This window comes from Chelonoidis abingdonii, chromosome 6 (assembly GCF_003597395.2).
Source record: "Chelonoidis abingdonii isolate Lonesome George chromosome 6, CheloAbing_2.0, whole genome shotgun sequence".
NCBI classification, from domain to species: Eukaryota; Metazoa; Chordata; order Testudines; family Testudinidae; genus Chelonoidis; species Chelonoidis abingdonii.
The window spans coordinates 46325131-46336932 of NC_133774.1; the positions used below are offsets into that span (position 1 = coordinate 46325131).

At 45.3% G+C, this 11802-nt stretch overlaps 2 protein-coding genes across 2 annotated transcripts in view; one reads left to right on the forward strand and one right to left on the reverse strand.

Annotated features, from left to right (window-relative positions):
* LOC116823758 (betaine--homocysteine S-methyltransferase 1-like) overlaps nucleotides 1-10772 on the reverse strand; it is a 31103-nt gene extending 20331 nt beyond the window's left edge. Inside the window, exons 1-2 of the mRNA XM_032778559.2 lie at nucleotides 10398-10772; nucleotides 6350-6482 (exon numbers count right to left, since the gene is read on the reverse strand). Coding sequence (XP_032634450.2) covers nucleotides 6350-6482; nucleotides 10398-10445 — 181 coding nt within the window. The 5' untranslated portion in view covers nucleotides 10446-10772. The remainder of the gene's footprint in view (nucleotides 1-6349; nucleotides 6483-10397) is intronic.
* A 203-nt stretch (nucleotides 10773-10975) lies between these two features.
* The window catches only part of DMGDH (dimethylglycine dehydrogenase), a 105293-nt gene continuing 104466 nt past the window's right edge, over nucleotides 10976-11802 (forward strand). Inside the window, 1 exon segment of the mRNA XM_075066995.1 lies at nucleotides 10976-11100. Within this exon segment, the coding sequence (XP_074923096.1) occupies nucleotides 10994-11100 (107 nt within the window). The 5' untranslated portion in view covers nucleotides 10976-10993.

Consider the following 11802-nt stretch of genomic DNA (forward strand, 5'->3'; position numbering starts at 1 on the left):
GCTGGAGCCTCCATGTTTATTTGACAAATAACACTGCTCTACAGCCAAAATGCTTCTGAAATATATGTAGTCAAACTTTACTAATTCTGGGTCACTGAGAACGAAAATGAGTGTTAAATATGTCGAGATTTGGCCTCTGTTTTCAAGATATGCTATTGGGTCAGATATACGACCCTTGACTTGGGAATGGCGGAGGATAAGTGACTTAAAAGGAAGGATCTCAATTTAAACTAGACATGACATAAATACATCTTTGACTGGATCTATGAATAAAACTATGACTGGATTTGGACAGTACTTGCTTTTCAGGCAAAACAATGAATGATGCAATCTGAAGCTGTATTGCATCTACATATGATATGAATGCATCATGTTATCCTAGACGTCATGGATGATGCAATCATAACGAAGTTACATCACTCTGCTGAACAAATTGCCCTATATCAGCTCTAGAAATCATACAGTGTCGTGCTCTCTTATTTGTCAGTGTTTGATTTTGCAAAGGGACACATTTCTGTTTAACCAAAGTGAGCAGAGATGCTCGTACTTGTGTGAACAGTCCAGATAACTTCTGCTATGTTTGTGGTGAAGTGACTTTGCATCACAAAAGCAAGTATACCACTATGGTTAAGAAGCCTATCACCTTTATTTGGCTGCAAAATTGGAGATCAAGACAAGAGGTGGACCCACACATATGCTGCAACTTGTGCAACAAATCTTCGCCAGTGGTTGAACAGGAAAAGGAAATCTATGCCTTCTGCGAGCCAGTGATCTGGAGAGAGCAACAGATCATATCAGCAATGTTACTTCTGCATGGTGCCTCCAGTTGGGAAAGGTTGTCAAAGAAGGAAAAGTGGACTGTGCATTATCCAAACATTCCATCAGCTGTACGTCCAGTACTCCACAGAGAAGGACTGCCGGTCCTGATGCACCAGAATCATTCTCACTTGAGTCAGACGAGGAAGAGAAGAGGAATGAAACTTCTGTCCTGAACCATCAATGTCACAGGACCCACATTTCTCTCCATCCTCCTCCTCTGAACCACACTCATAACACAAGGTGAACTGAATGACCTTGTCAGGATTGGAACTACCCAAGAGTAAGGCAGAGCTGTTGGGCTCCAGACTACAGCATGGAATCTCCTGGCAGGTGATGTTAGGGTTCCATGTTCCGTGACCGTCAAAAAGGATCTTGTCCTATTCTTCTTCATGGAAGGTGATCTTGTAGCCTGCAACAACATCGATGGTGTGATGCAGCCCTCAACATCGTTCACGATCCAGATGAGTGGAGACTGTTTATTGATTCATCGAGAGATGAGTCTATAAGCTGTTTGCTGCATAATGGCATGTTTGCCATCAATCCAGTTGGGTCATGCAGTCCATTGAAGGAACCTATGACAACGAGAAACAACTTTTGAGGTGCATAAACTGACCAACATCAGTGGCAGCTTTGTGGCGATTTGAAGGTTTTGCTCTCTTGCAGACTGGATACACAAAGTACTGCTGTTTTCTCTGCGAATGGGATAGTCGTGCAAGAGATTCCCACTACATCAAGAAAGACTGGCCACATCCGACAGTCATTGGAGCCTGGAGGAAAAGTGTTCAGCATCCACACACTTGTTGAATCAAGAAAGATTTTGTTACCACCCTTACACATCAAGCTGGGTCTGATGAAGAACTTTGTCAAGGCCATTGACAAAACACAAGCAGCCTTTTAAAGTACCAACTGTGGAAATTTCCAAGTTAAGTGAAGCTAAAATAAAGGAAGGTGTCTTTGTGGTCCTCAGATTCGTAACTTCTTCGAGATGATGCATTTGACCATGCACGCGTGGCAACGAAAAGATGGCATGGAAACCCTTCCATATATGCAATAATTTTTCTCGAGAAACAACAAAGCAGACAACTACAGGTTGTTTGGTGGAAAACCTCCTCAAGGCATACAAAAGCCTTGGTTGCAGCATGTCACCAAAGATACATTTTTTTGCACTCTCATCTAGATTTTTTCCACCGAACTGCGGAGCAGTAAGCGATGAGCACGGCAAGCGATTTCACCAGGACATGCAACAATGGAGAAACGCCATCAGGGAAAATGGAGCCCATCAATGCTTGCAGACTGTTGTGCGACAGTGACAAGAGATGCTCCATTTAATGAATACAAGTGACAAGCCAAGAAGGCCAAGTAGACACTGAATAGGACTAACTATGTACATAATAGTTTTTTTGCCTTGTTTCATAATAAATTTATTTATATAACCTTTTGCTGATTTTTAAAGTGTTACATAAACAGGACAGGTGAAATATTATCATGTAAAGCAACCATCAACGCATGAAAAGACCTTGGTTTACAATTTATGATTAAAACTCTACTGTCTACACAATATACATAGACATAAATGTAAAAACTTAATATCTTAGAAACAGTCGCCAATCAGTTGTTAATTGTCATATTTGAATTCAGCAAATCAAAACATAATAAATACCACATTTTATCTCTGAAACAGACGACTTCTCATATTGTAGACCAGTGTAACATTTGCAGATTTTTAAAATTGTGCGGAGTTTATTTTTATTTTTGGCACAGGCCCTCAGGAGTTTGGATATGTCTACACTACGGGATTATTCCAATTTTACATAAACTGGTTTTGTAAAACAGATGTATAAGTCGAGTGCATGCGGCCACACTAAATACATTAATCGGTGGTGTGCGTCATGTACTGAGGTGTCCATCCCACCCGTGCTGACTCAGAGTTCCACGCTGGGCAAACAGGAAATGAAACAAAATTTCGCGGGGCTTTTCCTGTTAACCTGCCACTGCATCCGAGTTCAATTGCTGTCCAAGTGGTCACAGTGGTAACACTTGTGGGATACCGCCCGGTGCCAATACCGTCGATTTGTGCCACACCTAAGCCTAATCCGATATGGTAATACCGATTTTAGCGCTACTCCTCTCATCAGGGAGGAGTACAGAAACCGATTTAAAGAGCCCTTTATATCGATATAAAGGGCCTCGTAGTGTGGACGGGTACAGCGTTAAATTTGTTTAACGCTGCTAAATTCGGTTTAAACGCGTAGTGTAGACCAGGCCTCAGTAGAGGGCAGTGCTGAGCACAGAAACCAGATTACTCTTATCCTGCACTCACACTCTGGAATAACCCAGGAGGCTGCTCTAACAGAACACTGCTTATACCAGCTATTACACAAGAACCAGTCAGGAACATAGCTTATTGCTCAACTTCAGAGTTCTGAAAGTTCTTCAAATCCTGCATCAAGCAGCAGTATCAAGTTTCAATCTCACATCCTTTGAACAGAGACAGTCAAAACACTCCAGGTGTGAGCAGCATTTAATTTTAGAAATAGGTCATTCATTCCAAACAAAGGGCCACTTCAGAATACTTCTAGGATCTACTAGTTTGTTTTTCTTTCAGCCATAAAGGGTCATTGATACAGCTGGTCAGAAAATTGAAAATGCTTTTTACAATCTTCACAGTCCTCATGGATCCTGTTTCTGCTGTGTGACACTACAGCACACCCTCTTCTAGTGCAGTAATGCTCATCATTGTAGTATGCTGGTGCCTATGTTACAGGGTAAAATAAGTGCTGTTCTCCTGTGAGCCAATGGAAATCTTACCCTACTCTAAAACAGTTAGAACATGTTCAAGACTCACCCCCTTCTGGGGGGCAGGGTGTGGGTGTGTGCACATACGTGTTACTTTTTTAATAAAGTTATCACAAGAATCCAGCCAACCCTTCTCTGGATTTGGCTGCTCCTAAAGTTTTTATCTTATGACAGCTGAGCTCCAGAACCTATATTGTGCTAACCACAGGAACCTTTCCCGTGTCTTTTGTATCCTTCATGGGCCAATGAACAGTCAGTCAGTCAACAAGGCTGAAATAGCAACTCCTTGAAGGGTTCCAACTTCTGCTAAGAGTGTGGATCAATAAGAGAGACCACACATTCTCTTACAGCGCCTTAATAATGCTTGACTTGTTTTACCTCCCTCTCCCCACAGGCTTCAAGTGTTCTTTACTGATGATTGCGGCACCCCCAGCAGAGTGCACAGTTCACAAAATCAAGGAACTGGTGATGCAGGTGAACCAATAAAATTGTTTCATAAACATGCAAACTAGATGAATATCCTAAACAACCAGGTAAGGAATTAGCAGGATCTTAAATTTGTCAATATTTAGAGAGGAAGGATAGCCTTATGGTTTAGACACTGGCCTGAAACCTCACGATAAATGGGTTTAAGTCATCAATTTTAAGGCCAGAAGGGACCATCACGATCATCCAGTCTGACCTCCTGCGTAACAAAGGCCAACAAATTTCACCCAGTAATTCCCAGCTGGGCTACAGACTTCCTAGGTTACTTCTGGCATATCACAAATATCTCTTTACATTTTTAAATCTCTTTGTAAAGGGGGATGTTACTTCCTTTGCCTGTCTTGTCTATTTAGATTGTAAATTCTTTAAAAGCAGTGATTGTCTCTTCCTAGGTGCACAGTGCCTTGCACAATAGACCCCATCATGGTTGGGGCCTCTAGCAGCTACTAGAATCTTAACAATAATTTAAGAGTTCTTTGCAGTCATAGTTCAGGTGTATTAGCTAAAGTTGTGCTGTATTTTTAAAGTTTTAAAGTACAACTCATTCAAATCATTTTTTTATTTCAACCCCCCCTTTTTGACAAAATCTGACTTCACACACATGACCAAGCAATAGTATTAGAAATCTTGCAAGGGTTTCAGTACAGTGATAGCATTTTAAATTGTTTACACATCTCACATTGTAGGCATTTAGGGCTCATTTCTGAACTCTCTTATCTCTACTCAGGTAAGATTTCTCTCCCCTAAAAAACCTCACACACACACACACACACACACACACACACACACACACACACACACACACACACACACACACACACACACTTGCTCTCCCCATCATCTGCCCTGCCCATCTCCTCCCTCACATGGTCTCCTTTCCTTAGTCCTCATCTTCTCCTTCTCTTCCTAGGCTCCCACTCTTTCCCTCCGTTCTTTTTCCCTCCCTGCCCCCTGTCCAGAGCCTCCATCTCTTATGTGCTTTCCTTACAAGGTAGGAGGGATTTGATAGTTCTGTAGCAGTTCTCATACCAACTGGCCACGCCAGCTGCTTCCCCTATTTTCCACACCTACTTTCTGTGTAACATGACCATGCAGGGTGGAGGAGCAAAAGTCAGCAGTGCAGGGGAGGCACCACACTGCACAGAAGAGGAAATGTTCACACTTCATATTAAGGGAATACATTTATTAATAGTACATAAAGGGTTAATAAATGTTGTAAGCATGTTATAGACATGAGTAATAGGTTATCAGCACATTACTAGCAAGTGTCAGAGATGGTTTTAAGCCTTGTTTAAAAGGCATTGTGAGAAGGCTTCCATATAAAGAGAGGCTCAAAGAAGACTGAAAGGATTAGAGCAAGGAAATATTAGTTATTTTATAGACCTGTTATAAAGGCTACTCTGGCACTCCTATTTTCTGTATTAAATTTAAGGGCACCACATTCAAAATGTATCAAAGGAAATATTTTTCTACACGTTGTAAACTGGCTTGTGGAATATGCTGCCACAGGATGTTATAAGGACTACTAAGTTTCTAGAAAAGATTGCATACATAAATAGATAATTGCATCTACATTACACTTGTTATGCTATAATTTTCAGTCCTCATGCTTTGAGGCAGAAGCTGATCACTTCCTGGGTCAGGACGAAATTCCTCCTCATGGTAGAGAATTGTTCCATTAGGTGCATTTTGGGGGAGACAGAAGGAGTTTACACTATCCATTGAAGTATGTTGCATTGGCCATTGTCAGAGAGAAGATACTTAGTTTGTTCCACTTTAGCATTTCTTATGTTCTTACAGCCAGGGCTTTGGAGCTGTGCTCCAGTTCCAGGCAAAAACCTGCAGTTCCACTGCTCCAGAGCTGCTCTGCACTCCAGCTCCAGGCTCCACTCCAAAGCCCTGCTTACAGACTTTAATTTTTTCTCATTTCGCAGTGGAGTAAATCTTGAAAGTATGAGAGTATAGTGGAGTATATGAAAAGATCTTTAAGCCCTTACATTCTTTATTAAAAACTTCTAATTTCTTGTAGGTATTAAATAAACTATATTATTTTAAGTCAATACACAGCTCCTAAAATAGCCCCACTACAACAAAGGTGCATGAGTCTTAAATAATCGAGCAGCTGTTTCGATACTTCTATTTAAAAACCTGCTAGGAATTCTAATTAAAAAATATATAATTTATTTATTACATATAGTCAAAGATTTTTACATTCTCCACATGATTACAGTTTCTTGTTAAGACTGACCTGCTTCTGGGTGTTCTACTGCAGCTTCTGGAGTCCAGGGTCCAGCTTTTACATAACCTCTCTTTTCAAGAGCTATCACAAATCCTCCATCTCCAATCACAATTTCTCCAGCATCTAGACGTTCTAGAATACCCTGAATAATAAGGCAGGAAAGGTTGATGGAGTGTAGCTATGTAGTTTTGTAGGCTACACACTTTTCAAGATAGGGACTTTGTCATCCTTTGTTTTTTGGGAACAGCCAAGCATAATTTGGGAGCTACTGCAATCAGAACAACAGCAGCAGCAGCAACATGTTATTCTGTTTCTTTAAAGCATCTTTCAGGCTTAAAACAATGGCAGGTCAGTTTTCAAAGCATGTAGGATTTTATTATAATAAGCATACATATAGTACCTAGGCTCTCAACTATGATCACAATTTTATTAAAAACTGAAAAATGCACCATTCCCAAAAATCACACGTCAGGGGCCCAGTCATGCTCCCGTGAAAATAAATGGTTAAAATCCCACCCATTACGGGCCCTACGTGCTCCCAAAATATTTGTTAACTACTGGAAAAGAAACACTAGTGTCCTACTTTTTTAGTAACTCATTTACTCTTCAGCTGAGATAAAGGTCATCTAGGCAATGCTGCAACGCAAGTAGCTTGTGGTACAAAATGACACAAGGAAGGTATCATGCCACAGCTAAAAAAGCATGCATGTAACATTTTACTGACACACAGGGGGGATGAGGGCTTCAGCTGGGAGTGCAGACTCTGGGTGGGGCTAGGGAAGAGGGGTTTGGAGTGCAGGAGGGTGCTCAGTGCTGGGATGGAGTCGTTTAAAGGGCAGGAGGGAGCTCTCGGCTGGGGTAGGGGATTGGGGTGCACAGGGGGGAGGCTCTGGCTGGGAGTGCAGACTCTGGGGTGGGACTGGGGATGAGGGGTTTGGGGTGCAGGAAGGTGCTCCAGGCTGGGATTAAAGGATTTGGTGGGTGATCAGGGCTGGGGCAGGGGGTTGGGGGAGCTCGGGGTGCACGATCCTGGCAGCGCTTACCTGAAGCAACTCCTGGAAACAGCAGCCTGTCTGCCCTTCAGAGGTAGGGCCACACAGCTCTGCCCTGTCCGCAGGCACACCCCCGCAGCTCCCATTGACCATGGTTCCTGGTCAATGGGATCTGCAGAGCCGGCACTTGGGGCAGGGGCAGCGTGCGAAACCCCCTGGCTGCTCCTGCTGCCAGGAGCTGTGCAGAGCTGCTGCACGCGTGGAGCGGAGCAAAGCAAACCCTAGCCCCACTCCCCAGCTGGAGCACTGGAGCGGGGAAAGCTCCCAAGCCTACTCCCCGGCAGGAGCTCAAGGGCTAGATTAAAATCTTTTTTAATCCCTTTCCTGGGTGAAAGACGTACACAATCATCATGGAAAACTAACTAAGGCCTTTTTAATTTAGGCTCCCCACAATTTCCTATCCATGCTACCATGAGTGGAGTTATACCAGTTGGTGCTAGCAACGATAGGAAATTTTAGGGATAATTGGTAGCATAGCTACAGCTTAATTTCTGGATATTAAGGGGAACAGTAAAAGTAGCTGTAAATACAGTGTTTTATATAAAGCAAAACAGAAACAAAAATTTCCCTCTGATCCCTTTCATTTATAGTAATCGTAAGTGTTACTTAGAATAGTTAAAACATTTTCACACAAGTGCAATGTTCCATGAACGTGGTATAATTATATGGTTTCACAGACCCTTTCATGAAGAGATACCTGGTAAATGCTATTACTCTGAAACCACTGAATTTTGTTTAGATATTGTTCAAATGTTGGGTCTTATAAGTGTAATGGATTGTAGCCTGTTACCATCAATCTAAGTATATTTCTTCAACTAACTGTCTGACTGTACAAAGGCCCTCATTTATCTGTGTACCCTCACAAAAAACATAGGGATTTAGTCATATACATATATAGAGGAGTAACTTTAATCTTGTACAGTTGCAAGGAAGCTAGGGATAGAAATCCCATCTGATTAAGAATTGTGCATATGGTATTTTAGCAACAACTTAACATACAGAACTCCTAGAATTTTAAAGAATAATGAACACTGTTCATCCAGCATATCAAATAATATAAAACAACAAATGATTCAAATTTATTCCTGGTAAGAACTCATAAGTGGCTTGATTTCCTCACTCATTTGGTCAAGCCATTACATTCCAAATATGAATGTTGCAGCATAAAGTTATATAAGAGAATAATTTATCATAATAATTTAATAGCTCAGTGGATACATTTATGATCATGGGATCATATTTTGCTTCTGTTAACTCTTCAACTTTTCACTGTATGTTTATACATTTACCTTTTGATTTATAAAACAACAATAAGAGGGTTGTAAGAGTTTTTAAAAAGGTAAAGTCCTAAGACAGTAGTTTTCAACCTGTAGTCCACGGACCCCTGGGGGTCTGCAAACTAAATCTAAGATTTCCAAAGGAGTGAACCCACACTTGAAATTTTGTAGAGGTCTGTCCTAGGAAAAAGCAGGACTGCAAATTCTGTTACTAAACGTGACAATGCCTGTTGAACCTGCCAACTATAGAAACTACTTCTCAGCCTCAAAATTGTCTGAAATCAGCTGATGTAGCTGATGAAGTGGGTTTTAGCCCAAAAACTTAGACCCAAATATTGTTAATCTTTAAGGTGTTACAAGTACTCCTATTTGTTTTTGCTGATACAGACTAACAAGGCTACCACTCTGAAACCTGCTGAAATGCCCTGGGAGGAAAAGGTCTGTGGCTGGAAAAAGGTGGCAATATCAGAGAGATGACTACTGCTGTTCTCAGAACAAGATTTTGCCTCCCTCAATTTGCGTGACCGTTCTATTTCCCACCCCCTACCTCAGCTATGCACTAGCAGCAGCATCCCCAATGGGAGCAGGGGGCGGTGCCCACCCATGGTAGCTCAGCAAAGCTGTGTCTCCAGACTTTGCAAGTGAGGGGCTCAAACCCTTAGCGGGAGCTTTGGCGATCACTTCTCCTTGGAGCACATCATGGGACAGCTGGAGCAGCCACAAGCAGCTACCCATAAGGGACATGCCGGGCCGACCGCTCCCATCACCCCAGTGGCAGGGCCGGCTTTAAGCCAATTCAACCAATTCCCCTGTATCGGGCCCCGCGCCAAAGAGGGCCCCATGCCCAAGCCCTGCTGTTGCGCTGTATGGGGGTGGCACAGCTTCCCCAGGGGGCAATTTAAAGAGCCTGGGGCTCCCAGCAGGGACTGGAGTCTCAGGCCCTTTAAATTGCCACCAGAGTCCCACTGCTGGAGCCCTGGCATAGGGCTGCAGGGCTCTGGGGGCTATTTAAAAAGTCTAGGGCTCCCCTTGCTTCTACCGCCCCGGCCCTTTAAGTAGCTGCTGGACCACCACCGCTTCCCCAGGGCTCCTGTGACTATTTAAAGGGCCGGAGTGGTAGAAGCAAGGGAGCCCCAGGCCGTTTAAATAACCCCCAGAGCCCTGGGGTAGCAGGGGGCTCCAGCTGCCTCTGCTGCCCCGGTCCTTTAAATAGTCCCCTGAGCCCCGGCGCTTCCCCAGGGCTCCCGCGGCTATTCAAAGGGCTGGGGCAGAGGAAGCAGGGGAGCCATGGGCCCTTAAATAGCCCCCAAGCCCTGGGCTGCTGCTGCAACTCCGGTGGGGGAGGAAGGAGGAGAAGACACTTACCCTCCAGGGTGGGCTGTACCCCCTGTACCCACACCCCCTCCCACAGATAGCCCTGCACCTCCTGCTCTGTCTCCAGCCAACCCCTGCCGCACCCCCTGCCTATTGGTACAAAAAAATACATACTGAGGCACATCCCTTAAATCAGAACTTTTTACAGGCAACTGGTTGCTAAGAAATAAAAGGCTTTTTTTTTAACAGGAGGTTTTTTTTTGTAATCATTCCTGCTGGGGCCCCACAGAAAATGTTCAAATTGGGCCCAGCACTTCCTAAAGCCACCCTGCACAGCGGCTCCAGCGCCTGCACTTGGCACGGACTGGGGGCTGCCCGCGCCTCCAAGAGAAGCGCGAGTCCCCGGGCATTTACCTTCTTCTTGGCATGCTGGGGGCTCGCTGCAACAGGCGGCGACTGCATCTTTCCCGGGGCGTTAACAGCGCTGCCTTTGCACCCAGGCACTTACTGACGGCGGCTGGAGTCTGTCCCGGCGGCGCAGCTAAACTCGGCGACCACAGCCCAGCCCAGCCCGCCCCTTTATAGCCTCGTAGGAGGGGCGGGATGCGTCCTGGGTGGCTGGGGCTGCCCCCAACCCCCATTGCCGAACCCGCAACATCCTCCTTCCCTCCCTCGGACCCTGGCCCCACTGCGAGGCTGCCAATCCTGGGCGAGCCTGGCGCGGCTCTGCCCGGGCGCACGGGCTTTGCCCCTGGCCCCCTCCGATCGATGTGGTGTCACTTCACACTCGCTGACAGGGAAGGCAGCAGGACCTTGTTCGCTGGGGGGGTGGCTCCGTGTGCCCGCTCCCCACCCCCACAGGGCAGCTCTCACCCCCGCGGGCGAGGCGGGGCGGGTCCGGCTCCCTCTGCTAAGGGCATTGGCCACTGGGGGTGCCGGGGGGAGGCAGTTTTCTATTCCTGCCGAGTGAGCCGAACCAGCCCAGCGCCTGCGAGGGTCCGGCACGCGCCATGCTGCGGGGAGCCCGGCGGTTGCTCCCACCCCACCTGCGAGGCCTACAGCTTCCCTTACCTCGCCCGGCGCGCCCCCTTAGCAGCGGCTCCAGCACTGCGGGGCGGTGAGTCCTGCCTGTAGGCTAGAACCTGCGCTGCCTGGGGGTGGTTCGCGGCGCGCGCTCTCATTGCGTTTTGCTGGAGGGGACAATGTTGGTGCGGATGGAAGAACTTCGCTAGGCGAGAGCTTCCCTGTGCCCAGGCGCCACTTCCCCCAGCAGCTGTTGTATGGCCCCGAGTGACAGGCGAGGACCGGCAACCTGACCTAATATAGGTCTCCCCATCCCTAAATTCTGCCATAGCCATTCTCTTCATCGTTTTAACAGCTGAATCACAAAGTAAGTGCTGCAATTCACAGAAAAGAGGCACCCCCGAATTTGACAGCAACAAAGGCTTTAAAATACCAGTAAAAGGCCTCAGACAGTTTTGGCTTCATTACAAGTGAGGAGGGAAATCCATACTAGCAGCTGTTGCTAAAATTAAACATATTCATAGCAGTGCTGCAAAACCTACACCCTGAGTCTTAAAGGAGCTAGCCAAAGAGCTCTCTGAACCACTTACTGTTAATTTTTAACAAGTCTTAGAAACCTAGGGAAAGTCCAAAGGATTGGTGGAATGCCAGGGCCTTTCCAATGTTTGGAAAGGGAACCACAGACCATATTAGGGTGAGTTCAATCGTTGGCAAAATACTGGACTGGTTAATCTGGGACTGTATCAAAGAATTAGAAGCTAAAAATACAATTAATGCCAGTTTAGCATTTTTTTTT